The sequence below is a fragment of the Pholcus phalangioides genome, unplaced genomic scaffold (genome assembly GCF_987345545.1).
Source record: "Pholcus phalangioides strain wild (caught in Gottingen) unplaced genomic scaffold, Ppha-v1.0 ptg000008l_1, whole genome shotgun sequence".
In the NCBI taxonomy this organism is placed as follows: domain Eukaryota; kingdom Metazoa; phylum Arthropoda; class Arachnida; order Araneae; family Pholcidae; genus Pholcus; species Pholcus phalangioides.
Window position 1 is genome coordinate 12,219,691 of NW_028301601.1, and position 27,669 is coordinate 12,247,359.

The 27,669-nt window shown below is 37.0% G+C and overlaps 1 protein-coding gene across 1 annotated transcript in view; it reads left to right on the forward strand.

Moving 5' to 3' along the window:
• The window catches only part of LOC149083730 (nose resistant to fluoxetine protein 6-like), a 55,983-nt gene extending 28,706 nt beyond the window's left edge, over positions 1–27,277 (forward strand). The window contains exons 2-15 of the mRNA XM_089234205.1: positions 1,308–1,474; positions 3,040–3,151; positions 7,011–7,104; positions 9,177–9,307; positions 9,461–9,637; positions 12,093–12,186; positions 14,429–14,521; positions 17,747–17,915; positions 18,023–18,102; positions 18,967–19,083; positions 22,583–22,712; positions 24,511–24,697; positions 26,760–26,902; positions 26,996–27,277. Coding sequence (XP_089090331.1) covers positions 1,308–1,474; positions 3,040–3,151; positions 7,011–7,104; positions 9,177–9,307; positions 9,461–9,637; positions 12,093–12,186; positions 14,429–14,521; positions 17,747–17,915; positions 18,023–18,102; positions 18,967–19,083; positions 22,583–22,712; positions 24,511–24,697; positions 26,760–26,902; positions 26,996–27,139 — 1,838 coding nt within the window. The 3' untranslated portion in view covers positions 27,140–27,277. The remainder of the gene's footprint in view (positions 1–1,307; positions 1,475–3,039; positions 3,152–7,010; positions 7,105–9,176; positions 9,308–9,460; positions 9,638–12,092; positions 12,187–14,428; positions 14,522–17,746; positions 17,916–18,022; positions 18,103–18,966; positions 19,084–22,582; positions 22,713–24,510; positions 24,698–26,759; positions 26,903–26,995) is intronic.
• Positions 27,278–27,669: the final 392 nt, after the last annotated feature.

Here is a 27,669-nt window from a genome sequence, read left to right on the forward strand (position 1 = left end):
TTAACAGTACTATGTTTCTATTTAAAAAAAAAAAAAAAACTTTTTTCCGTTGCCGAATGCAGTAAGTTAGCATTTATTCCATAGAACAGTGATGGGCAAACTACAGCCTGCTTAGAGGTTCTATCTATAAGTCCAGACATGGTCCACGCTCTGTCCCAAGAGGGATATAAGCGATTTACCCCGAGAGGTTGGACCACGCTGGGGAGGGGAGGTTCTGGCCCGTTGCAGATTTTAAAATAATAGTTCAGAATTTCTATACTATTATTTCTATAATAGAAATGTTTTATGATAAATTATATTGGCCCACCAAAATTTTTTTTTGGCCTGCTCCTAAAAAAGTTCGCCCATCACTGACTGCCCTAGAATATGCTGATCAATATTATATTTTCAGATATGACAGGCTGGCAGACGTGTAAGTAGAAAGCATTTTTGAAAACCAAGTGGCAACAGCTGTCAAATGTGTAAATAAATACTTAATTGGTGTGACAACTTGCTGCAAATTTCTACACTATTTTTTATTTATAAATGGTGGGTGAACCCTCTTGGGCAAAATTTTGAAATTTTGATAATTCCTCTGAGGTGAGGAATTGTAATTTTGATCACCTTTGTATATCAGAGTATTTCCCGAAGTTTGCATCACGGTTCCCAGGGGCGTCGCCAACGTTTACTTTATCTATTCAATTCCATGAAATGGTTCTTCTTGTGACTATTCTGTGGAGCAGCGGGTGGCAAAAGCTTGAGAACGGCTGCTTTATATTGTCAAATGTTGCCATAGTTTTTTAGTTAGGCGGCTATTGTAAAGTACGACAAATACCCAGTGCTGCCAGGGTTTTCTCTATGTACTGATTGCATTGAAGAAGCTACAGGCCACTGTAAAGGAATAAACATGTCTGAAACTCTTATTGTTTGGGAACCACAGTAACCAAAGTAAACATTCCAAAAGTCATTGTTGAGGCCCACAAACCATTGTTGCCTGACATCTTTTTGGCCATTTTGGCATTTGCCTAACTCTGACAGACTTTTAAAGCAGTATATGGTTCAAGTCGAGCCCTATCTGTTATATATACAAAATGTGGCAATGATTGATCAGAAATTGTAGATTTGTATAGAGAATATATACACGCAGACACATAATACAGAAAATCAATCTTATAGATAGAACTGCTCACAACCTCGGACTGATGCAAAGCACCTTACTTCCGTTAATCAATTTTATATATATATAGATGCTGTTACTGTCTGTATTATTTTATCACTGGTTTGTTATTGGTTAAATATTAATTGTTCCTTTTATTTTTCATTTTTAGTTCTTGATGCGACAGGGAAACTTGCCAGCGGATTTTTGGAAGGTGGAATATCATTTCCTGGTTTCTTCACAGAATGTTTGAATACGAGAATAGAGCAATCTCAAGATTCCATCATACAAGGAAAATACTGCTTGCTAAGATTTACCTTGCCAAACAGTAGTGATACAGTGGGTGACTCTCTAGATTTTGTAGTAAATCCTATGGTAAAATGTCAAAATGTAGTGTGAAAACTAGACTCATTAACTCTTATAACTCACCATGATTAAAAACCATGCATTCATTTTTTTAGAGCAGGTAAATCAACCATGAAATGCCATCTACCAGGGGGTTATAATTCTGCCATCCTCCTCCACTGTAAAAATTTGCAACTTTATTACAATGCTTTCTCCTTTCCTTAAAATTTCCTGGTCTTGCTATCTGCGGCAATTCTCTAACCAATGATATATGCTCATGTGAAATGTAAAAAAATTAAATGAAGCACATGTATATAGTTTATTGCACCCTATAAAAAGATTTCTAATATACCTGGGTAAAATAGAGAATAATAGCATGAGATCACATAACCATTACTACTGCTAAACCGTACATGCATCTCGTAAACATTCCCCCGGGAAAAGGAGCATATACACGAAGGAGGTAATAAAAGAACTTTGCTAATATATGAGCTCCCACCATCAACAAATGTGAATGAAATTTGAGATATAGGTGCTTGAGAATGAGAAAAGAATCAACAACGTAGCTTGTCTAAGTTACAGTTGCAGCATCAAAAATTTAAAAAAATGAAAATAGCACCACTCACATTGCAAAGTGATTGACGCAGTAAACGACCAGGTGTGGCATTGGAACAGTGTCTGAATCATGACAAACGCCAGCGCTAGACACAGAGAAAGAAACATGGAAACAACCAATGCAAATCACATTACTGCTGCAGGAAGTCCCCCACCCCATCGAGGGGTTGGTGCGTTAACCCCTTCGTGACATTTTCCTTTGTCTGCATCCTGTTTCGGTATTTATGGTGCTATTTGTTATGGCCCAATGCCATTCATATCTGGCAACACAGAAGAAGAACAGTATTACTGGGTAGACAATAGCAACACCCAGACAGAACATGGATCAGCAATGACAAGAATGGCCACACGGTCTCTATCTCCAAGAACAAGAAAATCAGAATTTTGTATTTTAGTATTGACTTAATTATGTAACGTAGTTTAATAAAACAAATATCCCACAGTGACCATAAATTATCTCTTCATTCTCAAATGCATACTTTGAAGCACTTACATCTCAAATGTCATTCATTGATTTTTGCGGCAGCTAGCGACTAATATAAGCACAAAGTTATGACCACCATGTATGCTTTGATTTGTTTTGTAATGATCTTTTCATAGAAAATATGAATATATCTCAAATTATATTATTGCTTTAGACACGAAAACTTAGGAAATATATAAATCCATAATCCGGGAAATTCCCTAACCCAGAATCATTCAGGTCCCAAGAAGTTTGTATTAGGGAGAGTTTTCCACTGTATTTGTTTTCGTGTGATACAGGATTTTTTACAAATAGGAGGTCGCTTTAAGTTCTTACACAAATTGGGTCAACATTTTCACACGCTTTTGAAATCTCTTGCTTCAGAAATTAATGTTTTCAAAAATCACTGCTGCAGTTTTTGAATTATATCACATTGTAATTAAAGCTTTAATTTTAATCTGTAACAGTTCTTATCTTCTAGCCTTCATTGCCACCAGCGTCATGGGCGAAATTGATTAACAGTAATCCAGCTATAGGATTATGTATTCCATCAGCATGTGCAGCCGAAGAAATAGGGTCTGCTGTTAATGCTGGTAAATAACATATATGTGCATAGTGTTTAATTTGCATGTTTGTTTGCATGTTATCTGCATTGAAAATGGTGCATCTTTTTGTAAAGGAGATTGTGTATACATGCAAGTTCTTTCCCACCCCTTACTCTGCCATCAATAAAACTAGAAAACGAATACTCTATTATGTATACCTCCTCCTCCTAACCAGATCATGGCCCTCCGCTCTGTCTCAGTGAAGAGATACAAGCAGGTGGTCGAAGAAGACCTCCGCCATGTTGGAAATATTATGAACACCAGGTCTTGACAAATCCCAGGCACTAGGTTGTCATGAAGCCTTAGTAATAAGAATTGACCCCTAAAATTTTCAATATGTGATAGCTAAATGGGCATCTGAGGACAGCACAATTTTTTAAAATTCATGTCTGTGTGTCAACTAGTACAGTTGAATCCCGTTATAACGAACTCCAAGAGACCAGAGAAATCACTTCGTTGTAAAGGAATTCCAGTTTTTTATATTGTTCCTCTGTAAACTTATCTGGGGGATAAGAAAAACGTTCATCAAAATGAGATTTTCACTATAACAGTATTCGTTAAAGCGTGATTCAACTGTTTGTTGAAGGGGTACCAAGTTTCAGAAGAGTTTCAAAAAAGACTAAAAATCATTCATGAAACCATTTCACAGCTGAATACTGTAAGTCAGTATTTTTTATTCCGTAGAAAAATGATGGGCTAACTACAACCTACTTAGAGGTTCTATCCGGCCCATCACAGATTTTAAAATAATAGTATAGAAATGTTTTGTAAAAAATATATTGGCCCGCCAAAATTTTCTCTCTTTTTTTGGCCTACTCCTAAAAAAGTTTGTCCATCACTGCCCCAGAATATGCTGATGAATATTATATTTTCAGATATGATGGGCTTACTGTGGTTGTTCTTGGTAGAAAAAGAATTTTGGATAACCAAGTGGCAGCAGTTGTCAAATGATTTTTGAAGTTGTGTGACACTTTTCCTGTAATTTCTATACTATTTTTTATTTATAAATGGTAGGTGAATCATGTTGCGTGTCTGGAAAATTCACAGACAACAATTCACCCCCAGGAAAGTTCACCAATTGGGAAAATTTGCGACAAACAATTCGCAGACAGCAGTTCAACATGAGTGAATGAACAAATGAATGAATTAATAAGTGAGTGAATGAGCAATTGAGTGGGAGACTGGACGAGTGAATAAATGATCGAGTGAATGAATGAATGAGTGAGTGAGCATATGAGGGAATGAATGAGGTCACTCACTCAAAATGCTGCTCACTATGTCACTCGGTCACTCTCTCTCAGTAGGTCGGTCACTCACTTGATCTCTTAAGTCACTTATTTGCTCCCTAGGTCACTCATTTACTCACTAGGTTGCTCACTTTTTCATCCACTCGCTAGATCACTCATTCTATCATCAACTCACTAGGTTGGTGTTGCTCTGTTACACAATCAATCACCTGGGGGCCTTCCAGTCTCTAGTGCTTATAAAGGATAATCCGAGAGAAGCTGACGTCTAGCACTTACCATTACTATAGGTGTCCATTCTGAGAGCGCATGTGCATTTTAGAGAAAATAGATGTTCGAGAGTTTATATATTTAATCAGGACCAGCTAGCAGCAGCTGTTAGAGTAGTTGGCATGACACAGAATCGAAGGCAACTGAAAGGTTGATTTCACCCGTAACATTTTTCCTCCTCTCTTTCTTACATCTTCAATTTTTTTAATGATTATCGATTTATTATCTTTTCTTTTTCACTTGCACTCAAAGCTGTTACTAAATGTCTTGACATCCCCCGAGGAGTGCAGAGTCATGATGTGCTTGCTGTGGGAGGGGGGCGATGGCAGATCAGCCAGCAGCCCCACACACACACACATTTTATTATTTTTCGCATAATAAAATAAAAGTAGCTATTGTCCGTGTGTGGGCGGAGCTATTCAACATATATATGTATACGTACGGTCCAAGGAAGAAATATTCTGTTTTTACATAGCACTTGTCCGGCAAATGAGAAACCGGTGTTCATGTTGGCAGAGATGAATTTTCTTCTTAAAAATCATCAATATAATCAGTCTTTCGAGGAATCTTGACCTGGACATTTTTCTCTATATATACGTCGTCATCTGGTGGTCTGTGTCATTCATGAGCTATTTAGTTGATTGCTGCTGCCATCCATGTGTGAAACCATTCAACATATATGTATATGGTCCAAGGAAAATATTCTGTTTTCACACAGCTTAGGGGTAAACACTTACTCACTAGGTCACTCATTCTGTCACTCCATCACCTCATTATATAGATCACTGAGGCTACCACTGGGTTGCTCACTCACAAGCACTAACCACTCTTTCACTAACTACTGTATCATTTACTGACTCACTCAGTCATTCTTTGCTCACTCATTGGTTTATGTCAAACTATTGTCGATGAATTTTCCCAATACTGAATTTCCCATCAATGGAATGTTGGTCTGTGAAGTTTCCTAATGGTGAATCATGGGAGTGAATTGTTGTCGTCAAAGTTTCCAGCAGTGAATTTTCCATAAGCCATCATCTTTAGTATCCTCTGTTTTTTCTAGAAAAAAATTGTTTGGCTCTTAAATTTTTTTCAAATTAGTCAAGCCCGGATAGATATACAGTATAAAAATTCTTTCTCCGCCTGGCAGTCGAATGGTTAGGGAGCTAGCCTCTCACTGTGAAGGTTTGGGTTCGAATTCCGGTTCGGGCATGGATGTTTACTAACACAAATTCCCTGGACGCACCGTGCAGATTCCTTGGGAATACATGAGGATCACATTATTATTATTACCTTTTGTATTAGGCAAAGGGAAGAAGAAAAGATCAATTTCAAACACCATCTCTTAACCCCTGTTGCGAATTTATGAACAGAAAAGATGGTTCTGCCCATTACCAATTCATCTGGCAAAATGAGGGAGGGAGTGTAAAACGTGTGATGGAGAAGTGTGCTTTTCAAAATCTTGTCATTGCTGAAATAATAGCTTTTAAGGAGGCAAGATATCTTGGCATTGCACTCTGATGAAATGTTGAGAGCTGTAAGATCGGACATCAGCAAAACAAAAACACAAAAAATTGTCATATGTGCTTTTTAATTGGAGGGAGAGCATTGACCATGCCATAGTATTTGAATTTTTCATGTTCGTGGTGTCTGAAACAAATTGATGGGACCTCTATTGTTTTATAAGATACTAGATTTTCACAATGCGTAATGAAGCTTCTCTAATCTAACTTTGCCAAAGACCCAAGAACTCAATGTGGGAAAACCTGCTCTCGAACCGAGTAAGAATGTTTGGGATATGTGAATTAAATTTTTTTGTATACTTTTTTGAATTGTCTGATATTTGATACACTATGGCACATCAGTGACCTCACAAACTGTAACTTTCATGAACAAAGCACTCTTGAAGTACCACTATATGTTTTTATATCGTTGTGCGTGCAAAGTGCCATTTGTCAAAATTCTCTATTTTTTTTTATACCCCCTAAAAGCTTCTTCACAAGTGTTCCCATGTTCCATAAAAAATGTCATGTTTCTGACCAATAGAACGCCAGCTATGATATTATAATAAATTCTCCTATGCATTGAAACCAGTTAGTTATTGCTGCTGTTTTTCTATGTTTTTTGACTTCTAAAAAAGTGCAGTTTTTTGACAAATGAGATTTTGTGTTCACACCGGTGATGTGTCTGATTGCATTTATTGCTTTAATTTACCACACAATTGAAGTGTTTAATAGAAAAATGGAGTGATTTCCACAGGATCAAGAAACTTAAAAATTATAAATATATTTTTTTATTATGGATTGCAGTTTCATTTTCTATTTTATGAATTTCAGCTGCTCGGGCTCATTTTTCCAGTAATGCTACAAGCACTCCAACATGTTCAACTCGAAGACTTTTCTCAGAAGATTCTGCAGCTATTTGTATTTTGTAAGTTTGTTTAAACCTTCAATTAGCATGTTGGTATTGTAGCTTTGTTGTAAGTTTTTGTTAGATTCTCGGATGCATGTAATTCAAAGTTTAACAGAGCAGAATCTCCCTGCAAGACATATGAAATATAAAAAGCCTGATACTGCCATTTTGAATCTGCAATAAACTGTTGGTTCCGGTCTAACATGCCGTTTTGTTTGCAGAAAATGACCGTAGTGTGAAGAAAATGTTCAAAATGACAAATGTGGAAAAAAATTGTAACCACCAGAATAATTTCTTGCCTCAGAATGGTGCACCAAAAAATGGTCCAAAATATTTCTTTCATTCAGCAGTAAGATGCTCATCTTCCACCATGAAGGCTACCTTCAGGGTCCCTGGGGTACGATCTGAGGAGCAGGGGTGGGAGCAGTGCCGTAACTAGCCATTCCAGTGCTATGTGCTACAATTTGTATTTCGGCTCCTGGCACATTTAGACTGATTGTGCCCCCACCTCCAAGTGGGCGCCCTGTGCTGTTGCTCCTGCCTAGTTATGGAACTTGGGGGGAGGAACATAGATAACAAGTTTTTTATTTTCCTCTCCTGCAGCGACCACGAGACCTTTTAATTGCCCACCAAACTCCATCGGTAGTAAATTGCTGTACAGCGATATGACCAGAGTTGGTGTGCGGTAAAGTAGTAGTAGTTCTTAGATTTCAGAGCCGAGCATTTTTTTCTGGGGAAAAAATGGTCCAAAATATTTCTTTCATTGCTTTGGGATTTGATGGCCCATCTCTTAGTTGACAGGCTAGCTGACATAAATTCTGAAAATTTTGTGTTGGCCTCAGGCTCGCTTGAATTTATTAATCACACAATGGAAAGTTTTAGGTGCTAATACCAATTTGTTTAGTTGTGTGGTTAATCTATTGCTTGCGATCTGTCAGTCCCTGATTTTAGTTATTTATCAAGACATGAATACCCTACTTTTTTCACCTCTGGTCATTCATCCCGTCAAATTCTGCTCTCACTTTCTGGCAAAATTTCATGAATCATATGAAGTTGATGATGAAGATTATATTTTTCAACAATTAAAAACACATTCTCTTGTACAGCTGCTTAGCAGTTGTATGATTAGATCACCAATCTTTTGTTGTGTAGGCCTGAGTTTAATTTGCCAGTTGGGATGTGTTTGTCCATTTGTTTAGAATAGTCCATATCTTTAGAATTCAATCAGCAGACCTACAACGATACAAATATTTCAACAGACAGACAATTTCTTTTCGAAACTGGCAACAGGATATTCAAATTCTGAGCTACTTAACCCTCCAGCTGTGGGCAGTTTTTGAATTTTTTATACAAAATCAATCGTGGGGTATTTTAATCCACTATCTATATAGTATGTGAATTTCATACAATACATGAAGTGCAATATTTTCATTGCCCACAGCTAGAGGGTTAATTGCATTCTGGCCCACAAACAGTTACCAATGTCAGGTTGAACACCCTGGTCTATCCACTTGGGGTTGGTTTAATTGACCTATCAGTGCATTAAATGACCATGGTGTGACTAGGGCGGCCCTTGCAAGATGCGGTGCCTGGTACAAAAATAAAAGCTCACAGTGTCTTGAGAATTTCTGGGCTCCTTAGCTCCAAATTTTATATATTGTGCAAAATAGGGGAATCAAAACTTCAGAAAATTATTACACAAATAAAAATCGGAATACACGCAAGAAATAATCCCAGCACCCACGAATATTCAGAGTAAATGCAAGAAATAATTCCAACGTCTATAAAAATTCAAAGTAGATGAAAGAAATAACTTCAGAAATTCATGAAAATTCAGAATTCTGAAAATGATGAAAGTTCTGAAAATTCCAGAATTATTTCTTTCTAGATGAAAATGCAGAATTCCAAAATTTATTAAAGGGATTGTTGTTATTGTAAGTGCGAGAGGCTGGTGGGACTAGACCTGTTGCACACTCCTAAGAGCTGCTCTGGGTGTGACCAAATGAAAAATTAACAGAATTCTTTTTATGCAGTTTAAAATGAAATGACAACACTCATATTAATACACATTAAAAAAAAACATTTCACAGGACTCTCTTGTTGGTGGTTATCATACTAGCTATTGCAGGAACGTGCTACGATATCTTCAGGAACAAAACACCTAAAAAAGCTGCCACTTTATCAACGGAAATACTTTGTGAGGAAAAATATAAATCAAACTGTAAGTGACATCATTCAGATTTATTTGTAATTAACTGTTCAACGTTCTATTTCTGTAAAATATGACAATTTTTCTATGTTTGATGGTGACCTAATGAATATTGTTAGATTAGTTTTAACCTTATGTGTGTGTGTCTGTGTAATCTATTTTCAGCATTGTCGTCAGAATGTCTGTTGAGCTTCTCTTTGCATAAGAATGCATCAAAAATACTAGCTGTTGAGAGCAAATCGAAAGAAAATATCCAGGTCCTACATGGACTGAGATTTTACAGCATGGTCCTTATTATATTCGGCCATACATTTTCGTTTGCAAACAATGATCTTTTCTTTCGTAAGTATATCTGTAGATAAAACAGATTTTTTTTTTCATTCTAGTTTATCATTCTTTGTTTGAGAATCTGATTCATAGCTGATTGTACAGAAAAAAGAATACAGTGTTGTTCTTTGAATCGATTAAGCATTCTTTGCTGCGAGAAAATGAGTATTTTTTCCCATTGAAAATATTTTGCGAAAATTTTGTTGATATTATCTGGCAAGATTTACATGTCGAACAAAATATTCTTAACATCAATTATCCATAGAGAAAGATGGGGAGTAAAAATAATTATGTAACAAGATACACGCATCGAACTAAGATAGAGTACAATGATACCTTGACTAATGAAGATGATTCGTTCCGGAATCATGCTTGTTAGCCGAAACACAAGTTCCCATATCTTTCTTTTGAAAATTGTTTCATTCGTTCCAGCCTTTGCCCAAAATTTTTAAAAACTCCAGGGAGTGCTATAAAAAAAGACAAAAGCTGACGGAAATTTAAAATGAACAGTTTCAAAATTTGATAAATGAGAATTTACAGGAATATGAGATATTGAAGATCTATTTATTTTACACTGTGTGTGTGACTAACACCTGCTTCAGACTACTATAGCTGGTATTGACAAACTCAGTTGAGTTCTTGGACGTCCCCATCCATTTGTGATTTAGTCAGCTCATTCCGTGTCTGATACATGCAGATAGAAAAGATAAGCTCTCGGAATGACTAGACTGTTCAGTTTGATGCTCAGTCTTGTACTAAAAGAATGCATGATCTTAAAACACACATAGGCTCACTTTCTCATTTTCAATGCATTTTCTATTAGCTTAATCTTTCATTTTACATGAAATGATTCAAAAAAGACAAGTGAAGACACATCTGGAAAAAGATTCAGAGGTGGATATGAGTTAATCAGGTTTGAGTGACAGCGATTCTGTTGCTGATTGGTGCTAAAATTCAGCTCACGACACAACTATCTTATGTTGCCATGTGCATCCAGATCAACAAGAATGTTTATTAGCCGAATCTATATAGAGAGGCAGAAAAATCACGAAAAAAATCTTCATTAGCTGAAAAATTTGTAAGCAGAGGCATTCGTTAGCCGAGGTATCACTGTAATGAGTTTTCTGTAATTCAATTATTTTAGCTTTCATTCAGAGTTACCAGTTTCGAAAACTGAGAAAAGAAGAAGTGTGTGCATGCACCCATTACTGACATCACACTCTCGATTTTCACACCATATGGCGCCACTATTCTGACCAATAAAATCGGCCACAACAATAATTTTCCCCAACTCTAAAGAGAACTGCCAAAAAAAGCAAAAACATAAATTCTGGGAATCTCGACAACTATTGATCAATGGAAAAAAAACACAAAAACACCTCATGTCAATAAAAAGGTATATGCTTCAAAGTTGAAAAAAGAAACTTTCCTAAGAAAAAAAAAAAGAAATTATTTCAGAAACCTGAAAAGGAGGAAGGACAAAAGGGTGAATTTTCGGAAACGTAAGGAGAACACTTGAAATGACATCAAAAAGTAAAACATGTCCTTCAGTCCTCAGTCCTTTGTGAACAAAGGATGACATTCACATTTTGAAAAGTTTGTATAAACATAATTGTAGTTACAGGTTACTATTTTAAAAACAATTTCAAATATTTATCTCTTTTGAGATATTGTTTCTTGGTACAGTCCAACCTCTCTATCTTGAAACTGATGGGACTGAAAAAATTTCGAGATTGAGAGTTTTCGAGAAACAGATTTTTTTAGTGAGAAAGGAAAAACGGCAAAAAATTTGATTGATTATAAACTAAAAAATACTGTACTGTATTTTGCTGCATACTGATGAAATTTATTGGTTAAGTTACACAATCAATGCTCAATCACACACTAAAATACATTAGAATTTTCTTTCAAGTGCTTTTTAGTAATGCGATAATGTTCTGACATTCATTTTTCAACATTCTTCCGAGATTCGTTGAAATTTGAGTGGTTCGCCAGATCTGATTCCTTCGTCACTGACATGATTGGTTTGAGACCCATAGCTTTTTTGAAGCAATTTTGAATTATCTGTTGGCTGATTTTTTTTGCCATGGTGAACAAGCTATCCACACATGGTATTCCCCCCCTGTCAATCTCAGTACCGTCTTATGATCGACAAGATCCATCAACACAATGGGCTGTAATATGAATAATCCTTTCTTATGTGTTTCTCTCACCTCTGGAGAAAAGCCAGAAAAGGAATTTTTGTGTTTTCTTTTCACTATCATTGGGCTTGGCCTTCGAGATGGATAGTTTTTGAAAATTATTTCGAGACAGGTGAAAATTGGTTGATTTAGTAGAAAAAATGTAATGATTTTTTTCATATTTTGAGAGTTTTCAAGAAAGAGAGGTTTTTAGGAAAATTTACGGCACCACACATTGATCAAATAAAATAGGCTTGTATTAAATGATTTTTGATTTTTCTTCTTTTCAGGAAATCCAGCTAAAATTGAAGACGCACCAAAGAATTTTTTAGCACAAATACTAGCCAATGGAACACTTGCTGTTGATACTTTCTATTTCATGAGGTGAGTAAGTTGTAAAAAATAAACAGCATATTTTTGTGATTATGGTACATATAATCAAGAACATGGTATTTTAGATGCCAGGAAATTTCATTGTGTTGCAAACCTTGTTGCCCAGCCTAGCAGTTTTATGATCGGCATATCAACCCAGCCGTTGTATTGGAAAATGGGCCTGTCCCACGACACTTGTTAATTGTGATCACACATTGTTGTGACCATTCCATTCTAACGAGTGGTGTGATGTATGACCTGAATGTTTTGATCCCATCTTAATTTTAATCCAACGTTAACAATCATAAAAAATGATTCAATCCAATCTGAAATCAGCTCGGTTTTACCCTTTTTTTTTTTGCAAAGAAATGAACAAAAAAATGTTTCTAACCTTGACCTTTGAGGAAAATTCAGTATAACCTTCGAAAGATGCAATGGAACTGCCACCTGGAGGCCATTAGCTGAAGCCATGAGAAGCTGTCTATACCCAGCAAGTTACACCACTGTACGTGTTTTGAGGGAAAAGGGATCATCTCTGTCTGTGGTATAATGGTCAGTGCGCTTGTCCAGTATGCTTAAAGTCTAGGGTTAGATTTCTCGTGGAGAGAATGACATTTTTCTTTTCCTTCAAGTTTACTTCGGATGTTTGATAAATACTTGTGGGTAAATGTTGCATGACTGACCTAATATGATTTTAAAGAGGCAATTTTTGACTTTTTATTTGTGAAAATTTATATTTGATGAAAAAAATAGTTTCTCAGAATTAATGAAAATGCATACTTGATGAGAAAATAATTTAAGAATTAATGAGAGAGGGAAAATTCATATGCACAAATGAAAAAAAATAATCTCGGAATAAATAAAATTCTCCAATAATGTAAGGTTCTCTGTTTGTCTTCGTGCTGGGCCCCCATTGTGCTTATCCACTAGGACGCCACTGTATGAATCGAGATACTACAAGGAACCTACTTTTGGGGGTTGGGCACACAGATTAATTTGAGGTTTGAGGGAAGCACAGGAGTTTTTAACTTTCATAAGGCATTTAAAATTCACAGAAATTGAATCAATGTATAACAATCACTTACTAGCAAAATTCAATGCGCCAACAGCAGTTTTTTTTGTTTAGTAAAAATGTTTTACTTGAATGAATTAATGAGAGAGGGAAAATTCATATGCACAAATGAAAAAAAATAATCTCGGAATAAATAAAATTCTCCATTTAAAATTCACAGAAATTGATTGAAACATGACATTTAAAGCATTTTTTTTTAATGTTTCAATTTTTTTTACAATTTTGCTTTAACTTCAATCATTTTGAGGAGAGGCTGCATGGCATGGGCCTCCGTTCCTCCCCCCCCCCCTCCCGTGTCACTTGAAGAGGGTGTGTCAAAATTTTACATGGCACTTAACTGGGGCATGGCCAAAAAAGGTTCGCAATGCCATAGACTGTATCAGTTGCCCCCCCCCCCCCCCCGTACTCATCATCCCGAATTTGCACCTGAATGGCACGTGGTAAATAAATAACTTCTGTCTTTGCTTCAGTGAATTATTTTGTCTGTGGGGGTCAATAATTCTTTTAAAAATTAACTCAATGTATAACAATCACTTACTAGCAAAATTCAATGCGCCAACAGCAGTTTTTTTTGTTTAGTAAAAATATTTTACTTCCTTTCGCAGTATAAGTATCTCATCTTGACCGAATATTCAGTTTGGAAGAAATGCTTGCTACTTCAGAAAAAGTAGAATAAATTATCTCTAGCTAATTTTTATTCCACATGGTGGAATTAATTACTTGAAGAATAGTGGAAATGAAAAATATTTCCAGCTTGTGTCCAGAATATCTGTTTGTTTTTATGTATTTATAAAAGATGTAGGGACAAGCAGAGGGACGCTGTAGCCCAGGTCGATGAGATACTTGCCTAAAGTAACAAAGGATGTTTAGAGGTGTCGCGAGTTCGATACCCGGTTCGTCCTTGTCAGAAACTTTCCTGACACAGGGGTACAACAAAAAAATGGCGACATGACAGCAGAAAAAATTGCTACTGCAGGGAGTCCCCCATCAAGGGGTTAGCTCACCAACCTCTTGATGAGTATAAAAAACACCTGCCGTCCGGAATTGGCAATAAATTGTAGGTCCCGGTCTAATTAGCTCTCGTGTGCAGAAAATGACCATGGTGCGACAAAAATGATCAAATGACAAGCAAAGAGGATTGAAACCATTGTTTAAAATATGTTTCTTTTTTCTATTTCCTAGTGGACTACTAGTTACCTATGTGACACTCAAAGTTTTGAGTAAAACCAATGGCAAATTTCCATTTGGTTACTTCTATGCACACAGATACATCAGGTATGATTTCACTGGCCTCTATAGATTACCAATTTCATGTTAATAGTTAACTTATAAAATTTAAGTTATATGTATAGATGCCATACACTATCTACCAATAAGTATTTGATTTGGACACCTGTGATAGAAAAGAAAAACGAACTTTATTCAAAATCAATAGTTGGTAGAGCCTCCACGAGAGGCAATTACAGCGTGAACCCTCCGGGGCATACTTTCCACAAGTCCTTGTGTGACGGCTAGTGGTATTTTCTTCCACTCGGCTTGGAGAAGACATGTCAGTTCCTTCACCGATTTTGGATGGGTAGGGCACCCCTTAATTCGGCGATCCAACTCGTCCCAGAGGTTCTCGATAGGGTTCAGGTCTGGGCTCTGGGCAGGCCAGTCCATTCGATGAACCCCATTGGCACCATACCAAGCCTTGGTTAACCTCACAGTATGACAGCTGGCATTGTCGTCCTGGAAGTAACAGGGGTCCACCCCGTAAAACTGCCACAACGTAGGAAGCACATTGTCATCCAAAATAGTGCAGTAGGCATCGGCGTTGAGCTTACCATGAATGGGGACCAAGGGTCCCAGTCCATACCAGGAGAAACACCCCCAGACCATAATTCCACCTCCGCCGAACTTGACTGTTGGCACAATGCATTCTGGCTGGAGACGTTCTCCAGACAGACGCCAGACCCAGACCCTGCTATCCGAACGGTAGAGGGTGAACCTTGATTCGTCGCTCCAAAGAACCCGTTTCCACTGATCTACGGTCCAATTTTCGATGTGCTTTGCACCACATTAACCGAGCAACGCGGTTGGACTTTGTGATCAGAGGCTTATGGGCAGCAGCACGACCATGAAAACCAATCAGATGTGCTTCCTTACGGATGGTATTCATTGAAACAATACTCCCGGATGCCTGTTGAAACTCCTCGCAGATGAGGGCCATCGGTTGGGTGCGGTTCTTCCGAATTTCTCTGGACAGCACCCGTCGGTCTCTATCTCCCAGTTTCGTTGGTCTGCCGACTCGGGGCAAATTCAGACAATCACAGCTCACCTTCCACTTCTTAATCACATAGGCCACTGTCGATTTTGGGTACTTCAGCTTGCTAGATATGTCCCTTAAGGATCGGTTATTTTTGTGATACCCGATAATTATACCTTTCTCGAAATCAGAGAGCTCCGAACTGCGCGGCATCTTGCATGCGACTAATGCAGATGTTGTTTTCTACACGATATATACTGGCGGAGGGCGTGACGTATCTCAGGACCGCAGATATCGTCATTTGCATAGGTGTCCAAATACTTATTGGTAGATAGTGTAGTATAATAAAAGCGTTTCAAGATGCGATATACTGTATACAGGGTGACTCGGAACTCATGGGCAAAATTTCAAGGAGTGACAGAACACATGAAAATAAGTAATTTCCATCGTACAATGTATGGTCATAACACAAGCATTAAACCACTCTTATATAGCAGTTCCTGCCTCGTGAAATAAGGCAACACAAGAATGGCGATGTATAAAATAAATTAATTTTATTAACAGAAATGGCAGAATGTATGGAAAAAAAAAATATTACATAAATTGCTCAGAAGAGTTACTGCCATCAGTAATGTAGACCTCACACCTATGATGTAGCAATCAGAGCACATTGGTAGAAACACCAGACCTAGACCACCAATAGCAATAACGTTCTCATTGGACTCTATAGGGCTCTTGTAGGTGAGGGGTGGACCCAGACACAAAAATACCTGATCGAGACCACCAGCAGCAACAACAATCCTGGCAATGATGTCCTTATAGGAGTTGATAGAGCATTCAATACGTGCATTACAACCATGCATGACATGATGGAAATTTAAAGGGTTTAAGTAATAAAGAGTGCAAACACACAAATGTGGGCTATAACAACATGACTACCATATAACTCATGTATAAGCAGAGTTTTTTGTTGAAAAATTTGGTCCTTAATTTTGGGAGTCGCCTTTACACTGGTCAGTTTTTGAGAAGAAAATAGACTCACTTTACCAAGTCATATAGATACATGGCCTATCTGCATGGCCAGCATGAAGATCTGCTTCGTGATTGGACTACTTTAGATGATGTCACTAATCAATAGAGTGATTTTTGTAACTATGTTTAAACCTCACAGAACCGATGAAGCCAAAGAATTAAGCCGAATTAAAGCCAAAGCAAAAAAATCAAAATCTTCATTTATTTTGATACCCGGTGGACCATCGTCGATTTTACAGCCTTTAGATGCGGGCATCACCAAGCCTTTTTGGTGATGAAAACACAGTGACAATTTTTCTTCCGCTATTAAATACTTTTTTTTCTTTCACTGGCGGCCGTATTCACTGACAGAATTTAAACTACAGTCGCAGGTTAAAGCATTAGAGATCGACGCAGATTGGTAAAAATCTTGAATTTAACCAATCTGTGTTGATCTCCAATCCTTTCACCTGCGATTGTAGTTTAAACTGTGTTGGTGAGTATGGCGCGAAGGATTTATAAACTGAATGGGTAAGTTCCGAAGATAAAGAAACAACAAAAAGCGGTGTCTTAAAGAAACCTGACATTGGCTTAACTTGCCAGTGGGTTCACGAGGCATGGAAATCTGTTTCTATTGAAATCAATCATCAAATCCTTTAAAAAGTATATCAATAATACGATGGACAGAACTGGAGACACAACATCCTATTTGAAAGTGACAATAGCTATGGCAGCACAGTTGAAGATAAAAACGAAGATGCCACATCGAATGATGACTTGACTTTTGATGTAGAGCTTGAGAATCAGAAGAAATGGATTAGAGAGTTTAAATCATTTTTCATTGTAACTTTAATTTCATGAAAATATGTGAATTTTTTTTCCTCTAAAATGCAGATTTTTGGGGCTCGGCTTATACACAGATTTTCAATTTATTGGGGTTTTGGTGGTACTGAAGGGCGGGGGGGGGGGGAGTCGGCCTATATACATGAGTTTATATGGTATATGTCTATACTCATTATCTTTATATAAACTTTGATAAACATCTTCTCTTCCCTGACTATACATAGGAAATTACTGTTATATGTCATACAACCCTCCAACAAGCACAACATACAAAAGGCACAGCTGAAAACTTGTTTGTGAGGAATATTTCAGATCGATCAGTAATTCCTGATAGTGGGTTTAGATACAAATCTAAATATGTTTGTGTAAAAATATTTTTGATTTCATTCTCTCGACAGACTGACACCACTGTTTCTGATTGTCATTGCAATTTCTGCCACACTTCTTCGTTATGCTGGGAATGGGCCGAATTGGGACCTCAGTACATTAATGTATGATGAATGGTGCAAAAAAAATTGGTGGATCAATGCTCTATATCTGCATAATTTTATAGACACAGAAAATATGGTATGTTAATGTTAAGATCCAGTTGAAGTATGAATTTATTTTTGAATGAAGCATGAAAAAAAAGACAATTTTTCTTCCGCTATTAAATACTTTTCTTTCTTTCAAAGTGTTTGAGCCATTCATGGTATCTGGCGACCGATATGCAGTTTTATATAATCACTCCGCTTATTCTGATTCCCCTGAATATGTGAGTAATGTTCATGTTCATATACTTGAAACTATTTTTATATACAGCATAAAATTAGAGTACACTAGTGCTTTGTCTAATTTTTGCTATATGTTCACGAACCTATGTTCTGAATATATGTTCTGAACCAGGGGCACTTTATTTCGGTATGGTATGACAATATAAAGAAATGCAATGGCATATGTGGAGATTTCATATATGTATCATGCATGAGTGAGAGGTTTCATGACATGAAGCCATGCACACAACATTAGAAGTAACACTGGTTGGTTGTTGACACAACATCATGTTTTAATTCAGCAAGTTTTAACACAAATATGTCTGTTGAACTATATTACAGCACAGAATGACCATTCTTGTACCCAAACCTGTAGACCTACTCACTAATGGGGTGTCGTTTGATTTATCTTGGCAAGATCTACCCATAGACACTATTAACTTCTATTTGTGCTATATATTCTGAGATATTAGCGACTAATGATATTGAAATTCATGTTTATATTTTTATTATCCACGTGTATACATTAAATGATGGAATTGAAATAAAACGATGAATTGAATCATTTCAAACTTTCAATCAGTTCATCAATGGAACTTAATTTCAAACGAAATTAAGTTCCATTGTTCTTTATTTTTAATTCTTCCACCATGATCTAAGCATTTCAAGAGTGAAATCTGAAAAAAATATTGTTTTTGCCACGATGAAATTGTATTTGCATTTGCAAATGAAATCTTTGTATTCCTTGTTGCTGAAGCATAAATTATTTGTTGATGCAGATGATCTTACGATTTTTTTAATGCATTATGTGTCATTTGTATGTACAATTTATACAGAAAGTAATACATATGCATGACATTTTACAGAAAACTTTTGTATGGGGCTATTTCCCTGGCTGTTCTATTCATGGCTTCAGCATTGACTTCTGGCATATTGACTGCTGTGAGGCATTATCCAGCAGTCCCTTACATGAATCATGTTCTGTAAGTAATCATATGAATTCATACATGTTTTTTTTGTGTGTGTGTGTATGTTTCAAAAAGAATCATCCGATTTTAAAAAAATCATAACTATTCAGCTTTTAATACGTTTTGATAGAATAATGTATAGGTATAAAGAGGGAAATCTTGAGTTTCACGCAGTTGCCAACAGGTAGCATTAACACTTTTTTTCAGCCACCACTCCAGTGTTTGTGAAGATTGGCTTTTCCCCACAGTTAGAAGCCGATTCAGATGACTTCATTTTCCATCAGGGTGGGGCACCACCACACTGGAGCTTGGATGTTTGAGAATTTTTGAACAATAGCATTCCTAAACGATGATTCGGCTGTACAAGACCTGACGATTCAATTAAACATCACTGGCCTCCAAGATCGCTGGACCTCACAGTATGCAATTTCTTCTTGTAGGGGTTTATAAAAGGCTACGTTTATGTGCTTCTCCTTCCAGCCACATTAGCCGAACTGAAGATATGCATAACAGCAGCAGTGGAAGCAGTGGATGCAAACATGCTCGCAAAAGTTTGGGACGAATTTGACTACCGTATAGACATTTTCCGCGCATTCCAAGGTGGACATATTGAGCACCTTTAATTTGGATTGTAAAAAAACTTTGATTAGCCATATAATATAAAATTAATCTTAAGTGTTTATGTTCAATATTTTTCGTAACATATGCATTTGAAATCGAGGGATTCTTTTTGAAACACCCTGTATAATGAACTCTAGTACAGCTAATTCCTTGATTTAACAAATTTTTTCAAAATTCTGGCAAAAACAAACCCCTATTTAACAAATAAAACTCAAGCAATATAACAATTTTTTTTCAAACTATCCTTAATTTTCTTTTTCCTTCTTTTCACCCAAAACCCACAATCTGAAGATTTGTCTTCTGAGGATTTGACCTTCAGCTCTTTTTTAGAGACAAGTAAATAAAAGTTGTTAGTAGGAATCTATTTCTTTTTTGAGTAAAGGAGGAAATAAAGCCATTTAGAGCATGCGTGGGAAGGTTTCCGTGGTCAATAGGTATACACCATTACTATAGTCATCTGAAGGGAAAGCATTTGTCTTTGTCAGTTAGCACAAAAATGACAATTTCAACACAATTTGACAAAATATAGGATATACCAAACAAACTTCTATCAAGCAATTTTTTCTTGGATCTCAACCTTATGTCAAAATGAGTTGTACCAGCCACCCCAAAGCAAGTAACTTTTAAAATTTGACATTTCAAGCATGTTTATGCTCCTGATTGCTCCAGCTTTTATGCTCTAGACTGGAGGGGGGCATGATGATGATGGCAATTCATCAATTTTGGGCTTTGGCAGTATATGTTACTGCCAAAGCCCAAAATTCGAACTGGCCGGGTCAGATATGAGAATTTCAGGCTTTCGCCGACCCCTATATATTGATCAATATTCTGATTCCTTTGATCATTAGGGTTTCCATAGTTAGTTACCACAAAAAAAAATAAAAAAACACCAACGTGGCAATGACCCTGAATCATAGGGGTGGGGTAATATATCTTGGGGTAACATTTGGACATTAGCCGGGCCAACTGCTGCTGATTTCAGACTGGCAATAGCACATGTACATTAGATCAGAATTTGACCCCCGATTTAACGACTAAAATTGCCATTTTATTTGATTCGTTAAATCAGGGTTTGACTGTATCTCAAAGTCAGTTTAACCCTCTGTCGGATGCAATGAAAAAATTACAAGATTGGCACCTATCAGGTGGAATAGGAAGACTTTGCTTCTAATATCTTATATTGTGGAATAGGAAGTTCAAGCTTTTTGATATTCAAAAACTTATCACTGGAATATTGAATTAGTTTGCTAAGTAAATATGTTCCACCGCAAATATCAGAAATTGTATAATATATTCAGATCAATATCACTAGTTAAAAATAATTATACAATTTTATTCATATTTGATTTTTGAAGTGAAACTTCAGTTGCAGATTGCAGAATGGTTGTATACAAAGAAATGTAGGGGAATAAATGACTTGAATTTATATCACAGTGTCTGTATGCGATAAGAAAAGAAAAATTCCCTTCCCCTGTCCCTGTATTGCACAGGCGAAGATAGACATGAAAGGCGGGGAGGGGGGGAGGAAGGCATAATGATGGTGATGACAATTCATCAATTTTGGGCTTTGGCAGTATATGTTACTGCCAAAGCCCAAAATTCGAACTGGCCGGGTCAGATGTGAGAATTTCAGGCTTTCGCCGGCCCCTATATATTGATCAATATTCGGATTCCTTTGATCATTAGGGTTTTCATAGTTAACCATTATTATAAATGGCTATAATAATCACAAAGAATAAATAAATAAATAAAAAATACACCAATGTGGCAATGACCCTGAATCATAGGGGTGGGTCAATATATCTTGGGGTAACATTTGGACATTAGCCAGGCCAACTGCTGCTGATTTCAGACTGGCAGTAGCACATATACATTAGATCAGCTCTGTCATTGCCCCTCCCATATCTCCCGTACTCATGCTGTATCGAAAATCATTAATAAATGATTCAGAAGTTTTAAAAAAACTCATCTGTTTGCAATGAGAGCTATTTGAGTGTTAGACATGTGCATTACTGGGAATTTCGCAGCATTTTCATGTTCATAACTTAATGGCAATATAATCATGAGATTGTTTTGGCAATTTTAATTCTGTGGATCTCGTTCAGCCCTCCCCTCACCCACCCTCTTTTGAGATGTTTTCCTAAAAGTCCTGTGGGTGCAGTAGACCAGGTCAACAAGATACTCGCCTGAAGTACCAAAGGATGTTTAGAGATGTTGTGGAGTTGATACCCAGTTCATCTTTGTCAGAAACTTTCGTGATGCTAAGGTACAATAGAATCGCGAGATGACCACAGAAAAAGATTGTTACCTCAAGCAGTGCACCAACCTCTTTGGGGGCCATTCAAGTATTACGTAAGCAAATTATCAGCCATTTTTGACCTCCCCCCCCTCCCTGGTCAGCAAAATTTTGTCAGCAGCTTAAAATATTTCATATCTTCAAAACGGGGTGGTTGATGATGCTAGCAACCTTCAAATCCCCCTCCCCCCTTGTCATCAAAAATCAGCAAATCCGAACCCCCCCCCCGATGTTGACGTAATATTTGAATGACCCCTTGTGAGTATAAAAAAAATGCCTTTCAGAATCAGCAATAAATTGTAGGTCCTGGCTTAGTATGTGCAGAAAATGACTGTGGAGTTGTTTTGTGTCTGACAAAAATGATCAAAAAGCCCTATTTTGAGTCCCGATTTTATTTCACATTTTCAAACATTTCCCATTTAAAAAAAACTTCCCCCCCCCTTTTAATGTGTTTTTATTGTATAGTGTCAATCATAATGTTTTAAGCTGGATCCACTGGACATGTCAATTCAAAAGCATTAAAATTCTATAGAGTTGTAATATTATATAATTGCTCTAAACTATGACTAACATTGTTTCGTATATCAACCATACCAGGCCACAAACTTTAGTTGATGAATACTACAGAGAAGTTTATATCAAGCCATATTGCCGTATTGGACCTTACTTAGTGGGAATAGCTGTTGGATACTTATTACTCAAGCGTAAAAATATTGTTCTACGAAGGGTAAGTCCACAGCAGATCCCCTTCAAAAACACTTTAAAATACTGAATTTAATAATATTTGTCTATAGCGCCATTCACATGTGCAATAAAAACATCCCAGGAAGTTCCCGGTAATGGGGATTTTCGCTACAAACCATTTACATGATGTTTAGTTTATGCTGGTAATCCCCCCTCTTTTTTCCGGAAGTCGTCACTGGTCACGTGGGTTTAACAAAAGTGGTTGATTCAATATGGCTGACGAAGGAGCTCACAGTAGTTTTTTTCTCGATGCAAAGGATTATGGGAGAGAAGGTTGGTGTCGACCACCAATCCACCCCAAGAAAGATGGGCTTTTTTTGATGAGCTTCTCTCCCACCTTTTTTTCATGCCGGTTATTATCACTAAAGCAACCCCAATCTTGCACATGTGAACGGGGCTTATGTGCACGCTATTTAAATGTATTTTGAACCCCCTGTTTAACTGTCGCCTTCAGATACGGTCACAGACACCATTTTCATCATTTGTTCCATTAGAACTAAAACCCTCGTACACACACCAATAGTTTGAATTTTGGTTCAAATTATACTCATTAGATGGCAACACAAGTTCTGATATTTGATCTTCTGTCAAATTTTGGCTTGAAATTTGTTAATGTTTGGTAACATTGATGTCGGTTTGCTAGTTGTGCATGTATATTTTACATGATTTCACGCTGTTTATTATGGTCAGGTATAGTAATGAGGGCTCCCTACCACTTAGAGAACAGGAAACAAAATGTCATCGATGCAGTGAAAAACATGGAATGAGTGAGATTTCTTCATGTTTTTGTGTATACAACTTACCTCGAACAAATTTTGAGGTTTTGAGTTACTGCATGCAATTTGAAAACTTTTCGTAATTGAAAGTATGTTTCTAAAGTCAACAGGGACCGAAATATCTGTTGTGCAAACAATTTGGAACACCCTGTACAGTAATTGTGAGAATTTGTATAGAAATCAATTTAAAAACTTTTGCTTATGCAAAAAAATCAAACAAATATGCGTATACTTACTTATTTATTTTTTCACATTTCTGAAGGATAAACCATTGCCTCTCATTAGCAATGAAACAGTGGGAGTCTTCGCCACTTTATTTCTAAGTATAAAACTTCCAATTATGAATCAATGTCCGAATTTTTCCTTTTTTTTTGGCCTGATCCTAAAAAAGTTTGCCCATCACTGTCGTAGAGCAGGCATCTTCATCCCATAGCTCGTGAGCACCGTGGTGCTCTCTGATGCCCCTAGAGTGATTAATGCTCGTGTCCGGTTTTGTGCTCGGGAGCACTCGATCAACGTTCTAATTAAATACCTTGTACAAATTACATTCTAGGATTGAAATCATCCTAATTTCGTGCATTCGTATGTCGAACTTGCGGAAAGGAGTGCTCTTCTGTGTTCATTATGATACAGGCATTGCTCGTGACCATAAAAAGGTTAGAAAAATCTATGGCAGATGGCAGCACTGCACAGAAACAAACTTCATGTTAGCTTCATAACAAGTGCATGCACATTCCAGCATGTATCATTTTGTTGGAAGTTCTACAGAGGAATGTGGACGAGGTGCATGTGTGGTGCAGTAGTAGCGAAAATTCCCATAATAGTGTTTTTTACATTTTTCACATACATCGCAAATATCGGCATATTCTGCATTTGGGCCTGCATAGGCGTGAAACTGTATTCAAATTGGAGATTTAAAAACTGTATTTCTTTTTTACTGAATTTATTCGTAGATAAACATCAACAGTTTTATATTCATCTTTCAATTCTTCTACTCATATATAGAGTCAGTTAGCAGTCGGATGGATAGCGACGGCAGCCACCATGCTTTTTGTGATATTTATAATGTATGGGGCTAACGCAGGTAAAATACCATCTGATGCTGCTGCAGCCGCCTACAGCGCTCTTGCAAGATCTGCTTGGGCCTGCAGTGTTGCGTGGATGACTGTTGCTTGTCATAACGGTTATGGAGGTAAATTCCCCTTAATCATTAAGTATGTTTTTTGCTTGATAGATAGCACTAAATGTTATCACTAAAATATTGCCATCACCATATTAAGAAGTTTTGAATTTGATCTAATGAACATAGTGGACATTTTTAATTTTCTAATATATCTATCATACTGAGCCGAATAATTCAATGTGAGTAATAATGTGTCGGCTAATTAACTGTATATTGACCCTGTAAACCAGTGGTTCTCAACCGGTGCTCCGTGCAAATTTCCAGGGGCTCTGGGGCCGCTCGAGGAAAATAAAAAAACCCAGTAAATTTCAACAAAATAATTATAAATATATTTGAATAATAAAAATAAACCAGTAACTTTGATGAATAAATAAAAAAATAGGCCTACGGGGCTCAGACATCGAATCATATACCAAAAAGGGCTCAGCAAGTCAAAAAAGGTTGAGAATCGCTGCTGTAAACATTCCTCTGGGAAAAATGTCTAACTAATGCTTTTGTTCTTGATGGTGCTGCCATGTGTCAGCGTTAGAATCGAAAAATGTCGCTAGTCCTATGGACCAATGAGTATGAGAACCTACTGGTCTGCAGAAATCATGACTGGTCCACTAAACCGCAGTGGGGGGGGGGGGGGAGGAGTTTTTATTACTGTCCCGGGGACCACCACTATTTTTTTCTCTATGGTCCAATGTTTTAATCAGTGGTCTTGGACTAGTGGAACACCAATTATTCTGAACGCTGAATATGTTGTTAATATTTTGAAGTGAAAATGTTGAATGCCTGAATTTTCGTGTTCTGTATATATCATGTTGAAGGTCTGCCTGTTCTCCGTGGAGAGACTTTTTCAAAAGGAAGACTAGCTTATACAATTGTGCCTCAAGGTTCTAAAACCACTGAAAACCAACTTCAGCCGACCATCTCGAGATCAATGGGGTTTGAACCTGTATTCTTATGATGCAGGCTCACCACAATGTTCACATGGTTGCACAGTGGCTAATAATAACAATGTGTCTACACATACATGTCCGATATTAAAAGTTTGAAGGGGTTGTCATCCCGAAAGTCTGATTTTGTTGATCAGCAGAGTCAAACATGAAGACTGATAGTTGGCCCAAGGAGGAAGAGGTGTCAGATTTTGAAGATCGGCAGAATCATCCAAACAGGATCGGAATCAGCAGGTGATGATACTGAGGATGAGAGCTTTTTTTCTTGCGAACATCAAGCAGCTAGGAACTGCAATCATGAAAGATAGTTTGGCATGGGAGTTTCATAGCTAGAGCATCGAACCAGCCAGACTATTCAGTCAACCTGCAACTCTGTTGCTACTTGAGATTGAAGTGCTCTACTGAACCACGATCATGATTATATACAGCTCTCGAATCACTGAACATGCAAATGAGGCATAATGCACATGTACCTTTATTGATACCAATGTTCCAAGCGGCAATCTTGAGAAAGTTTCTTTTCCCACTACAGTAGTTGTGATACTTCTGCACCAAAAACATGTGCGAGTGGAAAAACTTAAAATTGCTTTTTGTCAATAGAAATTGCTTATTATAAACAACTAAATATAAAAAAACGTAACATATTCACACATAGCAAAAACGTAAAATAAACATAATATGTATACATTATATTACACAAGGTCAAAAGGTCAGGCGAGCGTCAGTCAAAGACATGTTACAGGAAAAGGGTGTCGCGGATGAAAAAAGTTTGAGAAACCCTGTCCTATGGGATGGGACAGGGTTTCTCAAACTTTTTCATTCAACCTCAAACTTGTTTACATTCTCATTGAAAAATCTTATTTCAATTAGTGCATTTCCAAAATCTGACCGCGCACCACAGGTTGAGAAATGCTGCCCATGGCTTCCCAGAATAGCCTTTACTTCACAGTAGTGAATAGGTGCACATTAATGAGGACAGCATATTGCGCCACCCCTGATAATTGTGTGTGGAGCACACGTCGAGAACCACTGCTATAAATAATTAGATCTAGAAAAGTGTGTGTGGTTTTTTTTAAAGACATTTTCTTTTCCTTTGATCTTAATTAAATTTTACGATTTATTTTCTCCAGGTTGTATAGATGCTATCCTCTCGTGTAAGTACATCGTGCCTTTCAGTCGTTTAACATACTGTGCATACCTCATTCATCCTGTGATAATGGCTGTGTATTATGGTTGTACAGAGTCACTCGTCGATTATTCCAACTACTTTATGGTGAGCGAAATTTTTTTCTTTTTTAAATGTTTCTAGCAACTACATGTATACTACATGTATTGAATTTTACTGATCGAACCCTTTATGTTTCAGCTTTATATTTTCTTAGGACACATCTTACTGACATACAGCCTATCATTCATATTAACACTGTTGTTTGAATCTCCTTTAATCGGTCTGGAGAAAGCTTTCTTGCAGAATAAAAGGAAAAACCAGGAGGCAGTGGAATGCAAATAACGGGATGACATGAGAACATTGAACATCAGTATTAGTAATTTTTTTAAATTTCGAATGAGTAATTTCAGAGAATATCGGGAAATTATATGAAGAACAAGAAGTTGTAAAATTTGTAAATAAATGTTGTTGTTTCTTTAATTTTCTGAATTTTATTTTGCTTCAAATGAATATTCACCAGCAAAAAAACCATTGTCATGGCAAAGAAAGTTATAAATCGTTTGCAGTTTTCCATCAAACAAGGTTGATCCAAAACCTTTTTATTAAATTTAATTTTTTGTCGGCCCCTTAAATGCACTCGTGACTAAATTTTCACTGAAAATTGTGAGTATGATTCACGTGACGGAAATTTCAGAATGATTTGCTCAGTATTTTTTAAAAATCTGAGGAAATGTCTGAACTACAAAAAGGAAAGGCTTTTGGCAATATACATAGTATGTCCAAGTGGTAGTCAAGGGTGGGATGCTCGTGGGACATATATGTCCTGTTAGTAGTTAAGAGATTAACACACAAAACATATTCCTCTCTTCTAT